The 26,490-nt window shown below is 47.4% G+C and overlaps 7 protein-coding genes and 1 non-coding gene across 8 annotated transcripts; 3 read left to right on the top strand and 5 right to left on the bottom strand.

Annotated features, from left to right (window-relative positions):
- Window positions 1–2,094: 2,094 nt before the first annotated feature.
- Window positions 2,095–4,079, bottom strand: BDW43DRAFT_269469 (uncharacterized protein). The gene is made up of 8 exons (XM_032041232.1): window positions 3,553–4,079; window positions 3,427–3,490; window positions 3,281–3,366; window positions 2,895–3,179; window positions 2,776–2,842; window positions 2,491–2,708; window positions 2,393–2,441; window positions 2,095–2,340 (listed from the first exon to the last, which is right to left on the bottom strand). The coding sequence occupies exons 1-8, from the start codon at window positions 3,955–3,957 to the stop codon at window positions 2,282–2,284; spliced, it is 1,233 nt and encodes a 410-aa protein (XP_031902545.1). The 5' UTR covers window positions 3,958–4,079; the 3' UTR covers window positions 2,095–2,281.
- A 798-nt stretch (window positions 4,080–4,877) lies between these two features.
- Window positions 4,878–6,392, bottom strand: BDW43DRAFT_309042 (uncharacterized protein; the record flags this gene model as incomplete). Its single annotated transcript, XM_032046627.1, has 8 exons — window positions 4,878–4,969; window positions 5,019–5,067; window positions 5,119–5,321; window positions 5,369–5,435; window positions 5,496–5,726; window positions 5,775–5,860; window positions 5,913–5,976; window positions 6,030–6,392. The coding sequence occupies 8 exons, from the start codon at window positions 6,390–6,392 to the stop codon at window positions 4,878–4,880; spliced, it is 1,155 nt and encodes a 384-aa protein (XP_031902544.1).
- Window positions 6,393–7,147: 755 nt separating this feature from the next.
- Window positions 7,148–8,773, top strand: BDW43DRAFT_318104 (uncharacterized protein; the record flags this gene model as incomplete). The annotated part of the gene is made up of 8 exons (XM_032048647.1): window positions 7,148–7,548; window positions 7,595–7,661; window positions 7,715–7,800; window positions 7,856–8,146; window positions 8,202–8,268; window positions 8,323–8,540; window positions 8,587–8,635; window positions 8,682–8,773. Coding segments are annotated over 8 exons (1,271 nt in total), but the record flags the coding sequence as incomplete, so codon positions are not given.
- A 1,020-nt stretch (window positions 8,774–9,793) lies between these two features.
- BDW43DRAFT_t67 lies at window positions 9,794–9,898 on the bottom strand. The gene has a single exon. It is a non-coding gene; the product is annotated as a tRNA-Ile (tRNA).
- A 2,753-nt stretch (window positions 9,899–12,651) lies between these two features.
- Window positions 12,652–15,252, bottom strand: BDW43DRAFT_309039 (glycoside hydrolase family 78 protein; the record flags this gene model as incomplete). The annotated part of the gene is made up of 1 exon (XM_032046626.1): window positions 12,652–15,252. One exon carries the CDS (start codon window positions 15,250–15,252, stop codon window positions 12,652–12,654), a length of 2,601 nt encoding a protein of 866 aa, XP_031902542.1.
- Window positions 15,253–16,377: 1,125 nt separating this feature from the next.
- Window positions 16,378–19,228, top strand: BDW43DRAFT_269458 (glycosyl hydrolase family 43 protein). The gene is made up of 13 exons (XM_032041231.1): window positions 16,378–16,686; window positions 16,745–16,970; window positions 17,028–17,088; window positions 17,151–17,242; window positions 17,310–17,521; window positions 17,586–17,673; window positions 17,727–17,871; window positions 17,931–17,936; window positions 18,010–18,145; window positions 18,194–18,284; window positions 18,358–18,771; window positions 18,826–19,137; window positions 19,211–19,228. Exons 2-11 carry the CDS (start codon window positions 16,908–16,910, stop codon window positions 18,733–18,735), a joined length of 1,272 nt encoding a protein of 423 aa, XP_031902541.1. The 5' UTR covers window positions 16,378–16,686; window positions 16,745–16,907; the 3' UTR covers window positions 18,736–18,771; window positions 18,826–19,137; window positions 19,211–19,228.
- A 756-nt stretch (window positions 19,229–19,984) lies between these two features.
- On the top strand, window positions 19,985–21,974 carry BDW43DRAFT_318099 (carotenoid oxygenase family protein; the record flags this gene model as incomplete). Its single annotated transcript, XM_032048646.1, has 2 exons — window positions 19,985–20,338; window positions 20,391–21,974. The coding sequence occupies exons 1-2, from the start codon at window positions 20,276–20,278 to the stop codon at window positions 21,972–21,974; spliced, it is 1,647 nt and encodes a 548-aa protein (XP_031902540.1). The 5' UTR covers window positions 19,985–20,275.
- A 2,173-nt stretch (window positions 21,975–24,147) lies between these two features.
- Window positions 24,148–25,120, bottom strand: BDW43DRAFT_298746 (uncharacterized protein; the record flags this gene model as incomplete). The annotated part of the gene is made up of 2 exons (XM_032044608.1): window positions 24,148–24,604; window positions 25,071–25,120. 2 exons carry the CDS (start codon window positions 25,118–25,120, stop codon window positions 24,148–24,150), a joined length of 507 nt encoding a protein of 168 aa, XP_031902539.1.
- Window positions 25,121–26,490: the final 1,370 nt, after the last annotated feature.

Here is a 26,490-nt window from a genome sequence, read left to right as displayed (position 1 = left end):
TGCACACCCGGCAGCGGCACCTTTTACAGGGGGCCACAGAGGCTAGACAAAAGCATGAAAATACCTGACGCTAAATATCTTGTTAGCCTTGATAACCTGTCTGCATGCAGGACAGGCTGCAACGAACGCCCGGGCTTGCGTTCCGGGTATCTGTTCGAGGAAGGAGGAAAACTTGGAGGCTTAGCCACGCAGGCTACTCTGCTTTTCTTCGAAGTTCTATATGCACCCATTCCTTAGCAGGGATTGTCAGATGGGTTTTGGGTTGAGAACAAAATTTAACGTAGGAGGGAAGCAGTGGTTCTCATCCCCGGATGAGGGATTCCGCTGAAGCAGAATCGATTAACTATCACCGTTTTTTCCCCTCCAATAACGTTTAGCGTACGGGATCGCGCTTGTTGGCGAACCGTAGAGCAATTCCAATTATAGATTGGATGTGCGTCTTATGTCTCCTAGGTGGCCTGCGCGTTGGTCCTGCGGTTGGCACCCTGGGAGCAGGTCGGTCTTGCTGGAGTGATGAGACTGCAGGCTACGTGAAACTCCTGATAGCTGTGTGATTCACTCTGGTAATTCAAGGAATGCTTAATAGTCACCTATTATGGATAAATGCGCCCTAGCTGTCACCTTGAGCGACATGGAACACTGAATTATGCGTAGACCCGAAAATAAAACAAGAAAAGAAAAGTAAACGAGTGAGAAAAAAAGCAAATCACACAGACAGTCCCCGTTGGAGTCCAAAAAGGATGAGGTTAGCGCCACAAGGTAATACACCCACCGTCATGGCATAGCGTATAATTTCGAGAGTCAACAATTATGGTCAACATGACCTCATCTGTGACCATTACCCTCCAGCGAATACCCTGGAGAAAGCCAGTGACCAAAACAGGATCGAATTCGTGAAGCTGACATGGGCATGAAAAACAGTAACAAAGCAATCTCTATGATATGGGATTGGATCAAGGTTTAGTAAATGTGAGCGTGTAAGCTGGGAGATTTTCATCTGAGAAAACTGTACAATATAAGTCGTTAGGCTTAGTATATAAACGCCCTGAGGAGTTTAACCAAGATGCCGCCGAACCATGACTGTCTAAACTTAACCCTATGACCAATTAAAAATATATAACATGATCCTTTCGTTGATACATTCACCATACTTCTAATTTTATTCAGAAGACAACTTAACCTCATGACACTACGTGTCTGCTTTGGAGTTTTAGCTGGTCGACAAAAACTGCTCATGTGGTGCTATTCTGTTCCATCGGTGACACAGAGTACGTAGAGATGGTAGATTCTTGATTTAATTTCTTATGTGAAAAACACTCGGGCAACGAAAGGTGCTCTGAGGTCTGACTGTAGCTCTGGTGATCTTCTGCCTAAGGCCAGCATGTCTTTCACGCAATATAATATCAGTTATTGTTTATTGTGAAACTTCGTGTTCCAGCTCGATCGCATTCCGTAGCCACAAAAACGCGTCAGTCTATAGCCAGCGAGCGCGCCTTCTCTGAAGATGTGATTGTGGAAGAAAGGATACTCGATATACCACAACATCAGTAAACTGACCCGGCATCCATTTATGTTTCACAACGCAAACTGCTGCTAAACTAGCCACCAAGGCGCGACGCAATTCCGCTGGCAAGATATGCCATTGAGGCCCGCTTCTAGTTCCCGTTAGATGTCGAAGCGAAAGATACCAAGCGCGAATAGCGGCAAACACTCACCAACGGTTGGAACTGGCACACGACGCGCAGATAGTCAACCACGAGCCCCTTCTGTTGCTGGAAGCCTTCACACTCAATGATTTGTGTCTTCAGTTTTTGCTTGGTCTATGGCTTCCATCATCTTCAAGGAAGGCCTCCGGGCGGTACCATCTAGAAGGACGACTCCTACAAAGAGGGCGCCACCTTGTCCTGGCAATTGTCGAGTTTCATGGGCGTATCCGGTATCAAAATTTCCATGAAGGTCGCTCAATATACAGAGTTGATTCGAAATGGTCCTTTGAATCAAGCATGAACAAAGGTCACAGCGACCAGTGCCGTGGGGAGACAGAGTAAGGTTTTACAAGTCCAGGTAAGACGAGCGATGGTGGCCGTATTTTGAAGTAAGAGAGCATTTCCGATATTTTGGGCCATAACAGCTCAGAGAGTGCAAAATTTCGCAAATGCTAACTACACACTAACGCAGTACTATCCCGAAGGACGGACGACCGAGGACCGCCCGCCACATTCCACCGAACCGCACCCTGATCATCACAACATCAAAACCTTCGTAGCGTACGTCCAAATGGCTACTCAATCGTGGTGATACCCTTTGCATAAGCATCAAGATATTCGCTTAGGGAAGCGTCTAGAAGAATCAGCTACAATCGAAACAGACAGCTAAGCGTAGAGAGACATACAAACTCGAACCCCATGATTAAGATACATTTCCATATATTCCGGAATATCCTGCGTAGAGTCAGATACGGTTCACGTAGTACAATGGTTATACTCTTACCGCCCATTGAGCCCCATCGTCCAGCCAACCCTTGATAGTTTGAGCCTGCGCCGTGGTGTAGGTCCAATAATTGGAGAGGGTCTTAATGCTAGTGGACAACACCGTATACTTCTCTTCTCCAAGCTGTTGAAGTGCCTGGCGGGTCTGCTGGATTTGTTCAATCTGGGCCTGAAGATTGTCTCTTTGCGCCGTCTTGTTCCGGATTTGGCCTTGGATGACTGCGAAAATGAGCCTATATCCGACTGCGGCTAATGCCATGTAAAGATCAATGCCCCGTTTACATACCACCAATAGAGATAGCAATTCCAGCAATTGCAGCAGCCGACGCTCCAAAGAAGATCAACCCTCCGATCTGTACAAGTTAGCAAATCAACACAAGCACAGATCGCTTTGGGGCTGCATACGATAACAAGCGGTGCCGCTGGCCCTGCCATAACGGCTCCAACGCCTATAACGGGCAGCCCGACGGCAAGCGCTCCTCCGAGCGCCATCAGCGCGATGTAGAGATCACCCAGCGTTTTGTTCAAGTCAACCAGATCTTCATTAATCTTCTTGATCTCGCTGGTTAGCTCCCCTTCCTTGTCCTTGGCCCAGTCCCCGAATGTGGCAACAAAACCGGCAAAATTGTCCACAAGTGTCTGGAAGTCTGACTTCACATTTTCGGCTTGTTGTTGGTAGCTCGTTGCTTTCTGTAAAACGTTAGCGTTTCCCGCTCCAGGAAACAAAGTAACAACCAAAAATAGAAGCAAAATATAAATAAAAATAGAAACGAAATGAAGAGGATACGCACGTCGATGAATGAATTAATTCTTTCCTTGCGCTGGTCCACGGTGTAGTTCTGATCAGCACAAAACTTAACAATAATTGCATCGAAACCTGCAGCCCGTCACAATTAGCAACCAGAAAACCCCCACGACAACTGAGACATATACATACTCGCGCCGTACTGGCTAATATCCGCCGCAAGCATCCGACTGGAATCAAGCACCTTGCGATAGTCCTGCATACCGATTAAGATATTACCCCTTCGCATCACTCAAACTGGCATGGGAGAAAACTCACATCCCTGTGCTTTTTCAAAGTAGGAGCAAAGTTCGACTGGTGAACATTATCGATCTCCGCAATCTTCAGTGATAGCGAGGTGAAAACGTCCTCGATGTCTCTGGCAGCCTTATTGGCCGTGTTAGCCTCCTCTTTGAGCTTGGCTTTGGCTTCGTCCGTGGAGAGTGACTGAGCAGCCCCGAGAGTGTATTTCTTCTTGTCCTCATCTGTCTTGATGGGGTTGTGCTCTTCAGCTCCGGCTTGGAGAACGGCACGCTCCTCTTCGGTGAGGGAGGTGGCTGCGTCGAGATATTTGGCTGGGCTAGGATTGCTGCCGACCAGGCTGTCGACCTTTTTGGCGACCTCGTCGTAGGATGGGGGAGAGCCGCTGAGCATGTAAGGGGGTGGAGGTGGAACAGTCATCATTTTGGTTAAGGAGAAAGATGGTTCGTGTTATTTACGCAGAGCGTCATGGTGAGAGGAGACTGATTTCCCTGAAGAGGTTGAGAATTGTCATGTTCATATAGCTTTGCTTGCACAGAATGCTGTCGAGCCAACTGAACAAAGAACCAAATGTGGAGGTGTTACAATAGGGAACATTCAGCTGAGATCGAAATGTAAACATGGCACCATCACCATGTTGTACGCGTCAGCAATGACATTCCTGGGCCGGAAAGCATTGTCGCCACGATGCGATGTAACTATCATAGGGCATAGCCAAACCGGGCCATTGTCGGAGTCTTGGGATTCCCCGCTTAGCACAACCATATTTGCCTTGTTAAGGCCATTTCTGTCGACACGCTTGAATCAACGTCATATTTACAGAATGGCGTCTCCGCTATAAAGACCAATATACCCGGTCGATGCATGCAGGATTACGTGTTATTCCTAGGAATTTTTACAGCTTCTGGACAAGGGACTCGTTGTTGGCACCGGGTGCGGGGAGGGAGGTGGCGGAAAGGGGAGGTTCAGCTCTGAGATTATGGAGCAATTTGCTGGCTTATGCCTGTAAATATTGCATGGTTCTTTAGCGTTGCATTACATATGTAGCTAACAGATTTTAGCAGTGTCTGGGCGGCCGTCGGCCATGGTGCATGAATAATCGGCTGAGGTTCTGTGGGTACCTTGCTAACGGAGTATAATGCTTGTCCGTGCTAGTAACGGAAGATATAGTCCAAATGTTTCTCCTACATTATTGGCTAAGTATATAGGGGAAAGGCCGAATTGACCCTTTCGTGTTTAGTTACAATGAACCGAAGAAATATAGGAGTCGCTACTATTAAGAACGCTAGCGTGTACCGTAAGCGGTGCTATAACAGGATACCAGTGGGAAGAGTTAGAATAGCCTAAGCGTAACCGGCTGCCTCCAGTAGCTCATCGTAATGGAGACTGTCGATCTGAGTCGCGTACGACCTCAGGTACTTTGCAATTTTCACATCTGTTGAAACGATCAGCTAACATCCAATCCATTAGGCTCCAACACTCACATGTTCGGACTCCTTGCTTGAGGTTTAGTTCCATGTACTCCGGGAAGTCCTAAGAATGTCAGCACAAGAACAGGATACCCGTGGAAGGTCGAAGTCATACCACCCAAGAAGCCCCATCCTCCAGCCAGGTTTCAATGGACCTAGCATCGACAATGGTGGCACTCCAGTAGGTATTCAAGACACTAACATTGTCTCTAAAATCAGAGAAGTACTTTGCGTTGACATCGTCCCCGTTGGCTACGGATCGAAGTTCGTGAAGTATGGTGAGAGCAGTTGGTTTCTTTGCGGACATTCGTACCACCTCTGATAGTTGTTAACAAAAACCATCAATATGAGAGAGACCGACTTACCGGATGCCGCAATTGCATACGCAGAACGTACGGCCTCAGGATTTCCCAGTCCAAGAAGTCCTGCGATCTACCATGTAGGCACTTAGTATGACATGGTGGTAATTCGAGGCCAGCTAGTTAGACATACCATGATCAATGGGCGGAGGGGTGTAGAAAGCAGGGCATCAAGTACCGCTACCCCCAGTTTAAATGGCGGTTTCGCTGCCGAAACAGCCAGACGAGGAGCTGAGGGGCTCCTAGGTTTAGCCCACATTTTGACGCGGTTGTTGATCTCATTGAGGAGGTCTAGAAGCTCCTCCTGAATTTTGTCGAGGGTGCTCTGTATTTCCGTTGCCTTGGCTTCGAATTCTTCAGCATCCTACCTAAATTAGAGGTGGTGTTCCTAGTGGGAATCACAGCTTCTTACAGAAATGTATCCCCTAATTTTGGAGAGTCTTTGATCAATGCTCAGGTCCTGATTTGCGCAGAACGCAATCACCTCCTCGTCGAAATCTAAGTACCCATAAGTCAGGTGGCTATATGAATAATGCTGGATGACACTAACTTTCTCCATACTGTGCAACTTGGTTGGCGAAGGGAACGCTGTCTACCATTGTTTTAATATATCGCTATACGAGTTAGGCCTTGTTACTCATTCATGTGTATGGACGCCTGCACTAACCACAAGTATTGGCGTAAGTTTCTCATCGGTGTAGTTCGTGCCGAACTGATTATCATAGCAAATGCAGTTGAGAACGAAAGACATAAGTAATTCAAAGATATTATTGGCTGCATCGTAGGCACCGTTAGCAGCGTCCGACAGTGTTCCGTCAACATCATCGGCTGAGAGGGCCTGAATTGCAGCTCTTGTAAATGCCTGTCTGTCTGCGGCTGTCAGGCTATACGCTGGCTCAAATGCAACCAGAGCATTTTGCTCCTCAGCCGAAAGATTTTGGACGGCTTGAATACACAACTGCAGAGATGCTGAGCTGGTACTCTGTTGCTGAAGTTTGGTAAAAATGGTTTCAACTGGTTGGGAAGCCATGGCGTGATGTTTGGAAAAGTAGGGTTGTGACGAGGGGGAATGATTATTACAGAGTTTTATATTCTCAAATGAATCAATGGGAGTTTAAATCTACTTTCGAAGATGATCGTCGAAGGGTCACCCTAAATTCTACTAGGCCTAATCCCTGAAGAATATACATATAGCCTTCGTGATACACGATACGTCGCATCAGATTACGTAGCACACCGTTAGACAACGTTACCCTCGCCAGCAGTTCAAATTTCAATTGATATGACGATTTCGTGCCCTTGCGAGGGCCATAATGGGCGGATTGGCTGTGCGACCCTCGAGGGCTGAAGACAAAAGTACTGTGCATAGACTAATTCCAGTTCGCCACATAACGAGCTTAGTACAACCCACCATTGACAATCGATTCGGAACTTCAGCTATGGAGTAAATAACAGATTGCCCAAATAGCATTTCCAGACCCGATAACGCTCATACAGCCAAGGCCAAGATGAAACAGGCAAAAAGCCCGGATCATGCCAGCTGCTAACGCAATTCTTACCTACCCATGACCTTGAGTTGCAGTTCAAGTACTACTCTAGCCCTTGTAGAGGGGCGAATCACCTCGTATCACCTCACTCGGTTGATACAAGCTGAAATAGCCGAATTCTGGTGGGTGGCTTTTATACCCATCGATACAGTTCCTATAAGACCGAGATCGCAGCCCATGACTGAAGGAATCATTCAAGCCGTTCCTCCCCAATTCAATTAAACAAAGCCCTCTTAAGCCATGATGCACCCTCTACCAGCTTACACCACAGACAGCTCTCCGCCCTCGTACGATGAGGTCGCTAAAAAGCTTCAAGACCTTATCGGCGACAACCAATCTCCAGAAAAAGTGCTGGATATTGCCAACACTCTCTCCGACGATGAGATTAACACTCTCGCGAATGGGCTTGACACGCATTACCCACTCCAAAACGACCAGCAAAAGGCTAATTTTACGGTCGGTGTTGGCCAGACGTTGTCGTCCGAGGAAGGACTGGCTCGCCTGAAAATAGCCGGAAATGCAGCCTCTCAGGCCGTGAAGGAAATTGACGAGATCTTCACAAAGCTGCAACTCAAGCTCGCACAGATTGACCAGATCTATGAATCCGGGTTTCAAAAGACATTGATCGGCCTTCGGGACGTATGTGAACACTGCTGAAGGCTCTCCTTTCCGGTACTGACTCAAGAAGACGTTCCAAGGTATCCTTCGGGACAGCAGGTATCTTGCAACTAACATTGGTCAACATGGAGAACGTAAGTTATCCAACTCATTCCTATTAACTCATATGGATCTAACCACATAGTAGAGTTTGACAAGATAATCATCAAGTTTTGTGCGGACACCAACTATACCGTGGAAGAGCGAAAGACTCGCATTGCAAAGTTCATTGCTGTATGCCTTTTGCCACAATTGTGGTGAAGTGCGCCATCGCTAATCAGTACCACAGGATGCCCAGGAATTTGAAACTAGCGCAAAGGCTGTACAGGAGCGATACTCCGAGCTTTCTTCCAGCTTCCAGGCTTTCATCAGCTCCTTCTCGGGCTGGGCCAAGGACAAGGAAGGCGAGCTCACCAACCAGATCAAGGCCTTGGTGGAAGAATTGGAGAAGCTAAACCAGACGCTCAATGATATCAAAACAGCTCAAACCGCCATTACCTCCATTGCTGGAGTTGCTATCCCCATCGCATCATTGCTTATTGCTAGTAAGGTCTTTCCGGGGCTCGAATCGATCATTCTTGTAAGTGACTGTGTTTCATTACGACTGTCCAACGGTAGGTCTGACTGCCCCACAGATCGGAGGACTCATTGCCGCTGGTGTGGCCATCTCGGCTGTAATTGGACTGGCGATCGCTGCCAACAGTATGTCACATCGCCCAGTCTATAGGTATAGAGCGTTTTATTTACTCTCCCTAGGAGTCCAGAATGACATTGACGAAAAGACCCGCGAGAAGAAGAACCTAGAGGAGGAATTGGAGCAGATCCGTAAAGCACGGGAGGAACTTCAATACCTGGGTCTGACATCCCTGTCAGAGTTCAAGTCTTGTGTCCTGGTTCTCTCTAATTATTGGCAATCTACAAGCCGGGATGCCCAGCTCATCCAGGCATGGCTGGAAAAGGGAGCTGACTATGCAGTAAGCCAGCGCAGTCTCAGTCAACTTCCGGGGCTAACTAGTGTAGGATCAACCCGAGTATATGAAGATGAACTTGGAGAAGGCTGTGGATACCTGTAAGTTCATCTCTATTGAGGCATATCATCTGCTGACCTATTATAGACGCATCCATGGCCGTCTATCTTTACGAGTATGCAGCTGGAGTGCAAGGGTATATGGGATCTAAGGGCTTCGTGCGGTTGAATGTCGAGTGATAGGATATTCTAAGAGTGTTGAGATGGGCCTGGAAGCTACGAGAGCGCCAATATCTAGAACTATTACTCATCTGTCTTATCTCTCCTTTGTGCGCATGTACGTCCTGGGACAGAAACGCATAGGGATTTACATTTCCACTCTTATTGTAGCCCAGTGCTAAAATATATGAATTTGTTCGGACAATATGGGTTACATACTTTCCAAGCATACCTGCATCGTCAGTACCGCAACGTAACTCCAGCCCCCAAATGGAAACAATAATATCAACGAGGCAATATCGATCAGATGGGGGTACCTTTGGCTCGCGTAAATGAAACCGGACGGATATAAATCCAATTCGGGCCGAGGCGAGCGACAGATGCATCGAACCCTAATCCACCACTAACATCCAGACCCGCAGTTTCCTACAAAAACTGGATTTCTTCATATCTTCTGACATTTTACTGCATCGGATGCACACCAGGCTAACAGGTCTGACATGGATGGCCAACGCCAGCAGGAACAACTGCTCATTTGGTGACGTGTACTTGAGCCAGGGGTGGGTTAGAAACTTGCACATTAATGTTGGCCGCGGGTGATCAGGCGGAGGCTTAACAAAGGTCTTGCTCCGAGTTAATTATTTCCCCGCTGTTGATTGTTGATTACCCATCGACTACCACAGCCGATAAACGACTCTTTCTATTTGTACCAGCCATCATGGCCGACGTATACTCCACCCATAGTACATGTATTCTTTTATATAGTAAGAGGGATCACTAGTAGTGCTCGTTGTCAGGAAGATAGAAGATAAAGATCATCCATATTCGAACATCAATGAACGAGTCGGACTAAGCTTCGGATCCCCCTAGAGCTGGAAACCACCACCATTGAATTATTTAAAAAAAAAAAAAAAAAAACCTAGAAGGTCGCCCAGGGTGCAAAATGTAACCTATAATCCACGCGAAGGATAAAAATCGATGTTGGGTGGAGATAGGCTTTCGTAATTTGAAAGGTGAAAAAAAAATAAAAGAGGCAAAAATTGCTCCCAAGCGGGGTCGAACCGCTGACCTCCAAGATGCATACAACCCAGCGTGAGCCGTGATCATATAAGCTTGATGCTCTAAAACCAACTGAGCTATGGGGGCAAGTTAGTCGAGGACTTCGTATTTATGGTTCTTAGCGTAGGGTGGCTATCAATAGTGAAATCACTCCGTACTTCCTTCTTCGCCCTCGGCTTAAGAGTAAGCTTTACTAACAACTTGCACGCTTGACTTATGATTAGGATAGCCCAGACCATATAATCAAGCTATGAGCAAGGAGCACTGCATTCGTTTCTCTAATATCAAGGTACGCAAGATCCGATTGACAGTAAAGACTGCTCGAACACCACATAAATACAAGTTAGAAGAAAAAGCGCAATTATCCCACACTAATAGTAGGCGCCCACAAATAATATTCGCAATATCATCAAGAATCCTCTGAGGCTTCGCTTCAGAAATTCGGTTCGCCTTTGAGGTGATACTAGCTGGATCCCAGCCTAGCTTGGTCGCGAGCACATCGGTCCGCAGGCTTACGGCAACATTCGCCGTATCTGGGCCAGCACTCGGTTTGGTCTATGTTTTGCGAACGTCTTCCCACTAGTCGTCCGATAGGGCCTGGGCCTCTAAGTCCCCGCACCGTGGTTTTGTAGGTAGGATAGAGGAGGCCGTCAACCCATCCAGTTAGAACTTTTCAACCTCATAGGCGATTGTCTTATCATTAGAGAGCAAGGGGTCGGACTTGGTTACGTGGTCTCCGGTCATGAGTCGCATGGTTACTTTTGATGTTCCGTTTAGAAGCTCACTGAGGTTTTTGACCTTAGATGGGTCACTGGACTCGGAATCCGATGTGTTGTTTAGTTGTTACGATAATGATAATACAGTTATAATACGAGGATACTTACATTTTCCCTAGAGGGCGTCGAAGACATCGCTGTAAACAGCTTCATTGGTTTCCTACTTGGGGCCTGTGAAGTCATCGTCTTCAAGAAGACTGGCACCAGTACGTTGAATCGTGACTGTCATGGAAGACTCAATGTCCTTGGCCTGCATTGGTTTCCGCGTGGATCACGTCCTCTTTTCCTACAGCAGGAGCCTCCCAGCTACCGCTTTGAGGAGTCATGGTGATGACGACAGCTTCATTTACCGCAAATTTGCAGGCGATCGAGAACTCAAAGCTGGCGGGATGGATGGTCTACGGGTCACCACTCGGTTCCGATTGAATATTCTCTTTGGGGATGAGGCCTTCTTCGACGGAGAAAACATGTTTCTTGTGCTCGTCCTCCGCTGTAGGATTGTCGCCCGTGGTAGAGCCCAGGAATGTAGGTCCTCCCAGTGTCTTCGCTTAGGACGCAACTTGGATGAAATCGTCGAGGCTCAATGGCTGCGCGGTGGAACTACTGTCTCCGAAGTCAATATCGAAGCCGAAGGCCCAGAAGTCAACATGAACACGACCGTGGACTGAGAAACCGCGGATGTACAGTCGGACACCAATCTCAATACTGGTATTGATGGTAACAATCAATAGGTCGAGCGTAAACCGAGCACCGACCAGATGCCTCCTTCAGCCATGAAGTAGAATGGCTTGTAGTTGATCAAGAAGTCAACGAAGCATTGAAGTATACAAACAGTGGGGCTAGGGAAAGTTGCACATCGAGGCGGCCGCATTCTATACAGGCCTTGGGCGTAATAGCGAAGTATGCCTGACCTGAGATTCTTTCGCCTGGACGCCCAGTCTACCACTACCGCTGGGCAGAACCCCTCAACGTCAAACAAGACGTTATTTCTTGTTTCGTATACGAGGAATCCCGGTATGGGAAGAGTACTCTAGGGGACAATACGTGCGCAAATGTGAAAACGTAAGCTTGCCTCACCCTTCCTACGTATTTCATATACTATGACGTTGCCAAAGCATCTACGGAATCTTCCCTGACCGATCTATTGTACCAAGAATAGACGGATTCCCAACTCAACCCGAAAGATACGCCCACACCACCAATGAATACTGCATACCTCATTCCGGGCCATATGATTTAAGATATCCCCATCTGTGATCCCAAACGCTATTACTAGAGCCTTTATCTGCTTGTCTACAACGGAGGTGAGCATAGGAGCAACAATCAAGGAGAATAAGATTGAAGCAGGAAGTGTGCCGTAGCCATACCTTGGAGAGCTCCAGTTGGGCGCTTCGTTTACTAAGGGTCATAAAAAAGATTTCAGCTTTAAACTGTCTGTAGTGGCGGGTATCCGGCCAAGTTTAACATTAGCACATCCCAAAGCAACGGTGTTGACTGGAGATTTGATCTACCAGGCGTCATCGTGATGGGCATGTCCCTAAATATTTCGTATCCGTCCGAGAGTCTGAGGTAATTTGATTACCAGTAGAGAATAGTTAGAAAATATACATGATATTCAAATACTACACAGTTGAGGTTCAAGGAGGTTGAAGGAAATGTTGTAGACTACAGAAAGTAGTAAGTCTACTGATAATGTCCAACATGCACTACTATATATGTTATCTAAACGTCGGAGATATCTTCCTGGAATCCTGGCTTTCGAGCAGAAAGGGAATGCACATATGCGTCCCTTCGTAATCAGCCCCGATTACCTCTTATTGCAGCGTGGTATCTATGTTTGTCATAGAATAACTATGATCCTCTGTACTAGGACATTACGGATAATATTTTATATGAACTTTAATGTGATGGTTCCCAAAGTGTTTAGCAGTTTCCAACTTACATGTAGTTATCGTGACCTGAACAAGACGTCACTATGGTCGTCGTACAGAAACCGTTCATGGACAGTGAAAGCAATCATGCAGAATATGCATAGCAACAGGACACAATCTTAATATACAAGTACTACTGCGTCAGCTCGTAAAATTTATAAAGCCCAGACCCTACTTCCCTAGTCACCTTTCCATATGGCAATGTGATCTCGGCCCTCGTATTGGGAGGGACTGTAACTTCCAAGTCGAATTTGTCCCCATCTACTTGCCACTTTGCGCTAACCTTCCCATAGGGACTAACAAAGCAAGAATCCGCACTGGTGATGTTCCCTCCAGGAACTGGTGCAATCTTAATCTTTTTCCACCCAGGCTCCGCCGGAGCAAGCCCACCGATAACCTGGTGGATCCAGTCCGCGACGGAGCCAAAGGCATAATGGTTAAAACTTGTCATCTCCCCAGGATTAACAGTACCATTCGGCAAGAGACTATCCCAGCGCTCCCAGGTCGTCGTCGCGTTCTGCACCACTTGGTACAACCACGATGGGACCTTCGTTTGAAGAAGCATGCGATAGAAGTCGTCTGTGGCACCAATCTCGGCCAAGGCAAATCCAAGGGGAGGGGTACCGGCAAAGCCTGTACCAACGAGGTAGTCATTATCGGCGATGATCTTGCGCAAGGTCTCACCGGCGACGGATCGCTCTTCTACCGTGGTGAATATGCCGAAGTGCAGACCTAGAGCGTATGCGGTCTGTGTTCTGTTGGCCATTCCGCCGTCTATTATCCACGCATTACGGAACTGTTTGATCAGGCTGGCATGCTGTTGATTGTACCTCTCAGCTAAGTCGTCATAGCCCAGTGCAGTGGACATATTGACTAGAAGCTCGGTCATGCGCACTAAGTAAGCATCGGCGACAAGATGGGTGGCCGTGGTTGCATCACCAGGGCTGTCAGGTGGTGCTTTTGGGTCTAGCCAATCTCCGAACTGAAAAGTGTCTCGATTCCAGAGGCCACTGTCATCGCGCGGAATTCCGGTCTCTATCCAGGCCTGGGCCTGTGAGTACTGTTCTTGCAAGACAACCAGATCACCAAACGACTGGTAGTGGTTAAAGGGGCCGCCAACAGTGACATCACCCCAAACTGCGGCAGTTCCTTGCTTCGAGTCTGTGTTCGGGGGGATAATAGGCACATAAGGCGGTACTTGCATTGTGCCGTTAGCTTGCATCTCAGACCAAACATCGCGATGCCAGCCTCGCCAAAACCCAGCAGTGTTGTAAAGGTAGTCAGCGGCGGGACCAAATGCGTGTGCATCTCCGGTCCATCCTAGACGCTCGTCTCGTTGGGGACAATCGGTTGGGATAGAGATAAAGTTGCCTCTCATGGACCACAAAACATTGTTATGGAATTGGTTGAGTGACTCATTCGAACATTCGAACCAGCCCGTGCGCTCCATGTCGCTGTGTACTACCACTGCCGTAATAGAATCCCCGTCCAAAGTTGTCGTTGACTCCGGCCAGCCATCTACCTGTGCATATCGGAAGCCATGCGTGGTGAATCGTGGCTCCCAGATCTGTGTACCATTCCCGTTCAAGATAAGCGTGTCAGTAGCTTTAGCTAGACGCAGTGGGCGAAGAGCAAGCTCTCCGCCCTCCAAGACCTCTGCGTGATGAAGAGTAATGTTGGTTCCGCGCGGCCCGGCTACTGACAACCTCAGTCTACCGGCTAAATTCTGTCCAAAGTCAATGAGGGTCTTGTTCGAACTGGACTTGAAGATCCTTTGGGGCTTGATTTCCTCGACCCGCCTCACGGGTGGGCCGTCCGGGGGAGTTAGCTTTCCTTTCAGCGCAGGTAGCCTCTTGACAGTCAACCAACCATCAGGATTGAACGACCCAGACGACCATCCTGCAATACTGGGCTCTAGCCGTGAGTCATATGTTTCCCCATTGTAGATTTCAGATGCGACAGTGGGCCCAGTATTTGCTTGCCAAGATGTATCGGTTGGGATATCTACTTTCGTCCCGTCTTGCAGGATGACAACGAGCAAGGAAAGTAAGCCGATTGTGTCTCCATAGTTATTCCGGTACTTTCCACCAAATCCAACAAGTCCAGAGAACCACCCCTCGGCAACAGTGGCGCCGATTCCATTGCTACCTTGCTGAATAAGATGGGTAACGTCGTAGGTATCATAGACGTGTCGGTTGTTGTATGATTGCCATCCAGGCGCCATAACATAATCACCCACCCTTTGACCGTTAATTTCCGCTTCGTAGACGCCCAACGCAGTAATGTAAAGACGAGCGGATTTTACTTCCTGATCCACGGAAAAGGACTTACGGAAGTATATTGGAGGTTTAGGAGCATTAACGTCGGTCTTGCGGTCCGCAGCAATTGGGATAGCGTTTCCCCAGTCTGACTCGTTCAGTAGACCTATCTCAACTGAGCTCCAGTCCGACCATGGAGTAGAGGGCTGATCCGGTTGTCCATGGGATCGTGCTCGAACACTAGCCTGCTCGGCCGTCTCTAGAGGAGTATCCGGCCATGGCACAAGAATAGAATCAGACGAGTTGGCAGAGTAAACTCGCGGTACGCCATTTCGGAGGACCTCAATGTCATACCCAGTCTGCGTCCAGTTTGGTGCAAGGCCTTCGAATCTCCACGAGATGCGAGGCTCAGACTCCGCAACACCTAGTGCAAGACGGTGGTGCTCAAACGATAGCTGCGATATAGACACTGACATCGTAGTGAAACTATGAATTTTGAATTACGTTTGGAGCGGACTGGTATTTAGAGCCGCTAGCAGCCGAATTGCCACAGCTAGCAACACCAGCTGTTCATATACCCCTTGAAAGCATTCTCTACGCTATAGCAAATCTACATGGACGGTCGCCTTTTCCCCGATCACCGAAATCAACAGTCACCTAACTCCAGCAAACTTTGGTACCACACTGATGTCCCTTCGGCTTTTCTTCGGTGATACACCGAGATGTTACTTGCTCAGGGGGCGGGGGGCACTATATACGTCATTTCAAGCACTTTCCAAGCACTTTCCAAGCACACTTGAAGATTTCCCCTCCCTTGTGGCGGCAGAATGGACCGGATTCCCTGCATGGTAATGTGGGGCAATGCTCTGGAGAAATCCCACTGTCTGCGGGGAATCCGGGGAATCGCTGACTATACTGTCGATCGCCTTATTTCATTGCGGACAGTCTTGCTCATTGGACTTCTCATGGCATTGGCCTTCGGTGGTCATTCAGCCGAGGGAGAGGTTGTTGCCTGTCAATCAAAATCAATATGCCCCCGACCATTGCGAATGGCGAGTTGAGAGAAAAGCAGATGAACGGGGAGAGGAGAGCCGACGAAGGCCTCACAGGGAAGAGAATAAAGGCCCGAGAAGCGAGGAGTTCCACGACCAAGCCCTAAGCTCATTGTGCGAGATAGAAAGCTTCATACACTTGCAGTTGGTACCATACATCAGTAGTATCTGAAATGGGGATTGGTCAAGGGGGTGCAACTTCAATGCAGTAACAGTGGAGTGAAATTCATTGGCTGTTCTACTCACCGCATTGGACAGAATATCAAAACTGGTCTAGCGCAAGAACCCTTCTATCACAGACGAATTAAATTAAATATAAGGGATAATAAATCATGCCACCCACTTACTTGGTCCACGCGGGCGTTCTAATCACTTTTTACTGTCATGGACCTCATCGGGAAGATAGATGGGTCTTTGATTGAGGGCCCTTTGGCGTCTTCTAATCATGTGTACTAATTCTGCGCGAACTCTTTTAGCCGTGCGTGAGCGGTTCGCTTCGGAATATATATAGAACATCGCTCCCCAGCTAGGTGGAAGTATCGATTATCTTCTCAAGCTTCTGAATTTGTGACAACGATATTTGTCCTCTGTTGATAATTTTGGAAAATAGTATGGTATATACATATCAAGTTGTGAACTAAAAATTAGACATACTATGTCTAAGGACCCCGTCGGTACAATGAAAGGCGGGGCCTCCGTGCCCAAGCTCGGATAATTGGCATCTTATTGCAAATGCTCAGACATCCACCATGAACCTTCCATACATAGTTATTCATTGGCCATCCAGACCATATATCCGTGACGGATAAGGTATGGTGAATGCAATGTTAGCTAGGTCCAAGCCTGAAGAATATCTAGGTCAGACCAGTCTTATCTCTATTAACCGAGGGGGGACTGCATTAATCAGACTATCTAGAAAAATTACTCAACAACCCCTCAATTTTTGTCTCCACCGTTGTCTTACCTCTAAAGTATATAACTTGGCGTTCGACTACCAGATCAAGTTCCCTCCTCCTGATCATTCAAGAAAAGCTTACTTTACATTTACATATATAAAGCAAGTGATATTGGAAGCTATCATGACTGGTTCCTTGATCAAAGCGCTAGGGCTGGCGAGTGTCGCCTCGGCTACGCTGCAGATTGTTGGTGCTTATTTACGACTCAGCTGATACCATCTTCTTGCTAATGTCGGCATCCAGGTCCCGGGCGCTACATGGACTGCGGCCGGAACCAATCAGCATGTGCAGGCTCATGGCGGAGGTATCATATGCATTAGCACCTTTGAGCACTCTCGACCATTCCTGTGTACTCACGAGCATCAGGGATTATCGAAGTCGACTCGACCTTCTACTGGATCGGTGAAAACAAGTTGGGTGGAAGCTCCTTCCAATCTGTTAATTGTTATTCAAGCAAGGTGAAGATCTACCGAATGATACATTTTTTCAAGCAACAAAATGGTCCTTCAAGCTTACACATGGTAGAACCTGGTGGAGTGGACGTTTGTAGGAGAACTTCTTTCTCGTCAGAGCAGCGGAGACTTGGGCCCCAACCGTGTTCTCGAGCGACCACATGTCATCTACAATGATGCCACTTCGAAGTACGTGATGTGGATGCATATCGATAGCAGTAACTACGGTGAGGCAAAGTCTGGTGTTGCAACTTCATCAAGCGTGTGTGGTGCATATGAATACATGTAAATTTACACCTTCTTTGGTACTTAAGTTGTACGACGCTCGGGCTGATGCACACATTTCCAGAGGATCTTTTCAGCCCCTAGGTCATGAATCGCGTGACATAGGCCTGTACAAGGATGATGATGGTACTGGATATCTTTTGACGGAGGATGTAAGTGACCAAGAATGCAGGCCCCATAAGTGCGCATCGTCTGACCCGCTTAGCGACCGAATGGGCTGAGAATCAACAAGCTGACTGATGACTACACCAACGTCACCGAAACCACCCATCTCTTCCCAGAACACATTGAGGCCCCAGCTATGTACAAACAGGATGGTGTATACTTTCTATTTGGATCTCAGTTAACAGGTCTCGTCCTCACCTATCCACCCAGTTTGAGTCTTATTATTTGCTGACTTACGATACAGGGTGGTGTATGTGAGAATTCGACGAGGGCGACACAAGGCAAAGGCGGTTCAGTATGAAGAAGGCTAACTACATGGATAGCAAACAACGATAATAAGTATGTCACCGCAAGGAGTCTTAGTGGGCCTTGGACCGACTGGGAGAATTTTGCGCCATCCGGAGCTAAGACATTCGAGTCGCAAACCACCTTTGTTGTTGCGGTTGGCGATTCCGTGCTGTAAGTGACTTATAGGAAACTTGCCACAGCGCGTTTTAACATGTTTAGATATATGGGTGATCGGTGGGACTCTGAGAATCTCATGAGGTCAACGTATATCTGGCTTCCCTTGACTATCGATGGAACCAAGGCCACACTAGTAAGTTGTCATATAAAGCAGCGATGCTTTGAACATAGAGTCCACTTCTCTGACCTGATGTTTTCGAAAATAGCAAAATGAAGCCAACTGGGTGCTTCCGCTTGAGGGGACTTGGTCCACCGGCGGCTCCGAAAAGAATTATGCGGCAGAATCATCCAATAACATGCTCTCTAACGGTGCCAAGGTTATTTCGTGTAGCAGCTGCTCTGGTGGTAAGTCAGTTGGTTATCTCGGTGGCTCCGATGATGGAACACTCCGAATCAGCAATTTGGCGGGCGTAGGATCTGCCCCAATCACTCTCCGTATACGGTATGCGAACGGGGATAGTTCTCAACGTTATGCGAACATTACGGTTAACGACCAATCACATGTGTTAGCCTTCCTACCTTCTGGTAGTGGGAATACACCATTACCTCGACCCTTCATATTACATTGGACAAGGGCGATGTGAACACCGTCACTTTCAGTGGATACAAAGGAGGCTGGGGTATGATGCCCAATTGTCGCTGAATCGTATAATGTCTAACTCGATACATTATAGGTCCCGATGTCGATGAGTTGATAGTTCCCCAGGAGTAGATAATTGGCTGCCCTGATATGGTTCATCTCTTGCGTTGGGGTTGCTGGAGTCACGGGATTGTTGGTGGTGTTAATGGAAAAGAGTTATGCATCTCTACTTCTAGTCGTGATAACCGGTAGTGGACAACTGTACTTCAACATAATGGCGCTTAGCTTGAAGTTCTCGCGAGGTCCGCCAGTCTGTGAAAACCTCCGAAATGATAATACGATAAATTCAGTCTGACTAAGTGCTCGACCAAAACTATCTGAGGTGTAGGGGAAGCCCTTTATATAGGTAAGCCCATACAAAGGTCCTCAAGGTCCTACATTCCGCCTTTCATTGAATAACGTTGAAAATCGCCGAAAAGGCTTGTAAATAACCAATATGGTCAACACAGTCGAATACATGTTTTTGTGAACCAGAGAAGTATAACCTCCATCTAAAGTTGAGGGGCACGGACACCAATCACTCCACTTGGTACACATAAATCCTCTACAAAGAATCCAACACATTGTTAGCCCGGCTATCATCAGTCGCTTCTGAACCTGTTGGCATTTGGTTTACACTTTAAACTGACCTCACCTTCAGGTCGGTTTCCTAAGCTTACCTATCGAAGTCCGCAAGAATATTTACGAACGAGTGCTCGACGTGCCGCACCAACTCTATCTTTTCCAAGATCCAGAATTTGGAGTAGAGACTTTCGTGCCCGAAAAGCCCCTCGATGGCTTGCATCGTTGTACACCAATCGAGAAGATATCACGTGATGCTATGGTAGTTCTATACAGCACGATTCACCCTCCATGAAGCAACACAGCCCCAAGGATGCCTCCTAGCATCCTTCCTACCCTGCATTGGGCCTATCAATGCAATCTGACCGTCTCATCTATGTATCAGCCTTCCAGCCATGCAGAGTATAGGGCGGCTATAGTAAATAGACAGGAGATGACTGACTTTCCTAGCGATGTGTTTGTGGGTCCCTGAGTAAGATCATGGTTAGGGATTACAGCAGAACACATTCACAAGTCCTAGAAATCTTCTCTGCCTAGGCATATCACCTCCGCCGAGGTGGAAACGTCGAATAACCGTTCCAGACCATGATTACTATTGGATATAAATTACTTGAGCTGTGAATTTCCTCGGCATGATTGTCAATACACGCTCATTCGCCCTCTCCCAGACCAGAATGACATCTTCCCCACCTATAAACCGGTGGTCCTGGGTGTGGTGTCCCGACTCCCGACGGGTACCCCCCACAAAAGGTCCGCGAGCCAGGTGTCACCAGCAATTACCGACAAAGCCCAATACAATGGCATTCATCTGTTTACAAATACCTGGCCAATATCTCACGGAAACCTCGTATTCCAGGACTCTTTCTCTAAGCCTTCTAACTATTTTATAAATCCTGACGATTTTCCTAAGAACTATTGCAAGCATGCCTAGAATCCAAGAAACGGATATGTCCACCCATTTCAATAACTGGCCCAATGAGCAAGGAGTAGGCATGATACACTGATGTTCGAAATTACCGCTTACTGAAAAATCAATAGTTTCAGCCCAACTACGAACAAAAGATCCCGGTTGAGCTCCAAGTGACCGGAGAGATCCCGGCATACACTGCTGGAGTTCTGTACAGAACCGGTCCAGGTCGGTATGAAGTCGATATAGTGGAAGGAAACACCTTCCAGATCTCTCATTGGTTTGACGGATTTAGCCAGACTCACCGGTTCCAATTAGTAGCTCCAGAAACAACCAGCTCAGGTGTCCGTGTTTTCTACAACTCGCGCATCGCTACGGACAGCTTGATCGAGGAAGTGAGAAAGACAGGATCGTTGGACCACTTCAGCTTCGGCCAAAAGAGAGATCCATGCAAGACAATGTTCAAAAAGTTCCTGAGCTCATATCAACCAAACCAAGGAGCATCTATCTCCAACATTGGCGTGACACTATCCATCAATATGCCTGGGCTGGAGAGTTACTCCACCAAGCAGGGGGGTGGGCGATGGGACGGTATAACGACACTATACGCGGAGACCGACACTTCCAAGTTTAAGAAGATTCATCCTGAGACTTTGGAGCCAATCGGGCTGGCTGAACAGAGAGACCTCCACCCCGACTTAGACGGCCCACTCTCGGCCTCGCATGCTAAATCCGACCCTAAGACTGGAGATGTTTATAACTACAACATAAGCTTTACCCCACGGCCAACCTATCGTGTCTTCCGTGTCTCGGCCGCAACAGGAGAAACCACCATTCTCGCTACCTTCCCCGCTACACCCGCGTACCTCCACTCTCTCTTCCTAACAGAAGACTATGTCATTGTCAGCGTGTGGAATGCCCACCTGTCTCCGGCAGAGCTCGCAAAGGGTTCCCTCATCGAAGCCTTACAACCGTTCGACCCCTCCCAGCCAGCAAAATGGTATGTTGTCGACCGCAAACATGGCAAGGGTCTTATCGCAACATACGACAGCCGCGCATTCTTCTGCTTCCACAGCGTAAACGCTTGGCAGGAACCGTCCCTAACTGACCCATCCAAAACCGACATCGTCGCAGAGTGTGTCATGTTCGAGAGTTCAGATGTTCTGTATAGACTCTATTACGAGCTGCTGCTGTCGAATTCACCCAAGGCTCAGCAATCTTCGCACAAGCACTTCTCCGGTTCAAAGATAGCTCGCTTCCGCCTTCCCTCCATCCCCACTACTCCGACCGCTGGAACACAGACTGCATCTGTGGATTGGACAGCCGGGGAATTTCCTCTCGAACTCCCCACCCTGAATCCGGCATACCTTACCCGCCCGCACCGGTACACGTATGCTGTGGTAGGTCGGGGCGAATCGACTTTCCTTGATGGAATTCTTAAATTTGATAGTCAGACTAAAGAGTCCTACATTTGGCACAGGCATGCGCAATCTCCTGGGGAGCCTATTTTCATTGCTGACCCCAAGGGGGGGACAGAAGACGCTGGCGTGCTTCTCAGTGTGGTTTTGGATGGTATGACTGGAAGAAGCTACTTGCTGTGTCTGGATGCAACGACAGTTACGGAACTGGGTCGCGCTCAGGTGGAGGGCCCTATAGGGTTCGGGTTTCATGGCCAGCATATTCCGACGAGAGGAATGCCTACGGGAGATTTCTAGGCCGTTCTTGGACTGTTGTGTATATGATCCTAGCAGCGACTTGTCCTATTTTTATTGTTCTTTTAAATTAACGGTATTCTATACTGATGCATTTGTTAGGTGATGAATAATTCTTCAAAGTAAAAAAGGCAGCGGTAGAGCCAAATCGGGAGAAAGCTTATCCGTATTCGAGAAGATTTTGCATATTCAACTTCGCATATGGTCTGAGTAATCTGGGCCCCATGAATTGGGGAAAATTTGTGGCGTTTAGCTTAGGCGAGGGCATTCTCCTGAATTAAACCGCTATGTTCCCAGTCAATTGACTACTTGAACAGACTCCAACCTTCGTTTCCAGCTTCGGCTACATCAGGGCAGAGCAAGACAACCCAACCTAGCCGTTGCGTAATTCCTCTTGCCAAAGGGTCCAGATCTCAATGTCATATGTACTGATACGAAACGTCTCTAACCGAGATCTCAGGTCAGCGTTCCCTAATCAAATTGGTTGGCGAAGGTCCATTTCAGGATATTCACCCTGACCTGGCCGAGAGCTGACTTACACATCTCCACTTAAGTGGCCGTGATTTTAGTGTATTAGCCAGATGTTGACATGAACATGCTCTCCCCTGCGAGGAGAAATTGGAGCGTTGGCTGTTCTCTAACATAATCTGTATAGAGAGGCGGATCATGGTCGAATTGCGTGGCAACCGGATCCTTAAATCAAATGACGGGGCTGTTAATAAAGTGGAAGAAATCAAATGAGCGGCAATGAAGAGATCCCTCTAGGATAAAAGCACTCTGTCCAAATTTGCTAAGTAGTATATTCAACGGGCCACCCCTTCTCCCGATATGGCTTCACGACGAACGAGTTGTCTGTGCCTCACGTCCCGGACGAGGATAGCACCTGATAACATTAGCGGAGTATGATTTATGTTCGACAACGGCGTTTGATGGTGGGGAAAGATGGTGGTCGTGAATTTGACCCTGACCTGTCAATCAGGGCCAGTGGAGTAATGTACGTCTGGCTGACCTCAATCAAATTCCTTTTCTTGCTGTCTGACTACCTGACCCGCGCACAGCTGACGGACTATGGAGCATATAAATCCTAAGTTTTGAATAGAGAGGAATATGGAATGCAAAATGGGCCAGACTCCGAATAGAGACGATTACCCACTTCAGTGATGTAACCTGTTGTTGTCTTTAAAGGTTTGACAAAAGTTTGTGGACGCATAAAGTATTTCAAGGAATTATACGCGTTTTAGAATACCAGCAAACTTCCGAACGTATGGATGCCCAGCCCTATGGAATAGGGAATTGCTTGCAGAAAGGGGAGGAAGAAAAAGAGGAAAGGATAAAAAGCGTACGAAAAAGCAAATTCAAGCAGGACCTGCAGAGGAAAGTCTCCTAGAACCGTTTAGCGTTGTAACGCAAATTATTTTTCCAAAAGCCCAAGAGTTGTTTTGGGCGTAGTCCCATATACTATCGTTCCAAATACTTTAGGATATGTTCTAACAAAACGATCTCATACCTCAGAATCCCGAATCACGGACTTACCCAATTTTTCATCCCGTGTTACGGGATTTCCTAATCTGCATAGCGGATAGTTGGTTAATAAGTAATTAAAGTTGGATGGTCGATAAGATTCACGAGCGGGCTAGCGCTAATGTAGCTCTAGTTAGGTCGTCCAACATGGAGAGCAAGTCCTCGGCCTGCTTATAGACAGACGATAGTCAATATTGTATATCTCAAGAATTAGGAACAAGTGAAACATTTCCTTAGCGATTACTTTATGTGAAATGGGCAAGGCAAAGGCATATAGGAGAGGACCATACATATTTGGGTATTTTGGCACCGCCATAGGAAGGTGGGGACAACATGTGGCCAGCAAATAATGCTCACTTCAGAAGACACGTAGATTCAGTGTTAGTATGTGAATATTAGGCAAGCTGTCTTGTAGATGGGTCTGGCTGCGGTAGAGCAATCGAGCGATGCGAGTCTATAATCATAGTGGGATTGGTCGGCTGCTAGTTCAAACTCATGCTTTCTGGTAGCTCATCATATTCTGCTTAACATAACTAGAATAATGATTTAATTGTGACATGTAATTTGAATAGCACTAGTAATCAAACACCGGTCAGGCTGTGAGTTGACGCTTCTCGTATATCTCCCGGCTCCACCATCAATTATCGAGAATGTTTCAGTGGATGTGTTGACCAAGCATCCAGAAATAGAACTCTGCACAATCCTTTCCTGCCTCAACTGTCTCCTTCAATGCATCCAAACTGCCAAATAGCGTCGGAAGTGACACAATGTCAACGATTGCCACCCAGTCTTGAATTGGCAGAGTGCACAACCCACTGTCCACGTAGCATGAGGGATGCGTCCCAAATGCGAATGGACTCAAGTCATCACAGGTGGTGTTCTGAGAGCCGCCAACGAACGGAACAAGCTTCCGCTGGAGACACAGCATCACAGTTCGCATCCACTCTTGGCCTGCGGTGCTGAGCTTTTCGCGGTTCGTGTCGAATTCAGAGCAGTATTTCTGGCCGTAGCCGATGGGATAGCCTGATGGGCCGCAGTGGTAACGAGATTCAAGGCAGAGAGAGTAGAAGCTGCAGTTGGTGGGTTGGAGATTAGAGCATTCGGTGGACGTGCTTTCATTCGTGATTCAGCGTAGTTAGAATACTGTTATGTTGGAGGTAATACTGTTGGGGCATAACTCTTCCAGATACCTCAACAACTCCCTTCCTTCGGCATTGTATAGGCCGCTCAAAGCTAACAGGGCAATCAGGAGCATCGTGGTTCTCACAAAGGTGATCGGTAAGTGTATCCTTGGCAACTAGGTGTCGTAGGAAGAGAAGAGAATTGTGGAAACACATGGCAGCCATCCTCATCGTAGTGGATATTTAAAGTGGACATACAAAGGGGGAATTACCGGGAACAAGTCGATAATTGGAATGGGGCTTAATGGAGCGAGTGAGTGATCTTCAGGGGGTAGAGGCTTAGAGCGTTTTGGACGGCTGAAATGACTGTAGAAAGTATCAATATGTGGTGGGATCCGGTGTGGGGGGGGATGCCGCCTGTGTAAAAGGATTTCTACGCGTTCTATTTTATACTTACAACGATCGGTGGAGGAACCCGTCAGAATTCAACTGAAACACAATTAACATAATCAAGTCAAGCTAGACCAGCCGAAATGACCTTTTTAAGACTTTTTCAAAATCATGCCCTACCTAGTCCCGGGATCCTCGAAAGACATATGATCTATCTGGCTTTCACCCTGACCATCAATTCCTTCGGATTGTAATTGAACCGCTCCACCATTTCCATAACAGTACCCGGCTCCGCAAGTTCCTACTCAAAGTTGAGGACAAGGGCTGCTGTTACAATTGAAACCTCCATATATGCCAGGTTCCTACCGATGCATGCACGAAGGCCTATACTAAAGGGGATACAATATTCTTTCAGGTTCCGAGCTCCCTGTTCATCTTGACCAAACTCCTCTTAGAGATCCACTGCTCCGGAATGAATTCATGTGCTTGGCGGAACAGCCTCTCATTATGATGTAGTGGGTATATAAGGGCAGAAATAGTGACCCTAGCGGGAATATAGTATCCCGCGATAGTAGCACATTGGCCTGTCGTGACACGCGGCAGGCCCCGTGCTAACGGCGGTCGACATCGCCAGTTTTCATCAAGGACCGCACGGAGATATAGAACCTTCTGGAGGACCCTGGACGGTAGGATTCTAGTTGAGGTATATTCTTCTGTCACCACCGCCGCCAAGGATATGTATAGTTTCCGTTGCTTATCGGGGCTTGCTGTCCTAGTCGTCTAGATCACAATTATCCAATAGAGAGAGAATTTTTGATCCCGATCTCCCCGCGCAGCAGTTTTTGCCATCGTCTTGTATGGCACTGTAAAGTACTTTGAACTTATCGGCGTGGAAGAAAGCCTAGACAGGCCTATTGAAGAGGCTACTCCAGGGAAAGTACTCCCCTCTGGGCTTGCAACCAGTCAACCCCTACTTAGTCTGATGCGTGCAGGTATATACGCCGCGGTTATATACATGCCTTGGCTGTTAATCAGTCAATCTTCCAAAAAGAGGCAAACAGTCAATAGGTGGATGATAGTAGCCTTGCAGCTGAGACGTATAGTACTTAGAAATTGTAGCGATTCTCCTCTTCTCCATCATCGACTGATTATATTAATACAGCTTTAGGATGATGAGCGCCTCCCTAGTTAGACACTTGAGGACTGAGTCCCTGGGCCATTGGCTAAAGTCCCAGATCGAAAATTAAAACGTCGTTCAATGCATTCTTCAATGAAGACGAAACCCTGCTATAGAACCATACATATTTCTTTCAAGTTACAGAATTCTATCTACAAGTTTCGTGTTTGAAACTACTATTAATGCAGGCCCACCTCTAGGAGCTCGACAAGTTTCTTCCGTCTTGTTCGCTTCCATCAACCAGCCAAGCAGTAGACCAAGTCTCCAAATACTCCTTACTCCTACGTGTCACCAAATCTAGCAATAAGTA

This window comes from Aspergillus alliaceus (genome assembly GCF_009176365.1).
Source record: "Aspergillus alliaceus strain CBS 536.65 unplaced genomic scaffold BDW43scaffold_11, whole genome shotgun sequence".
Classification (NCBI taxonomy): Eukaryota; Fungi; Ascomycota; class Eurotiomycetes; order Eurotiales; family Aspergillaceae; genus Aspergillus; species Aspergillus alliaceus.
The sequence above is the reverse complement of the archived record's forward strand: the minus strand, read 5'-3'. Positions and strand labels throughout refer to the sequence as shown.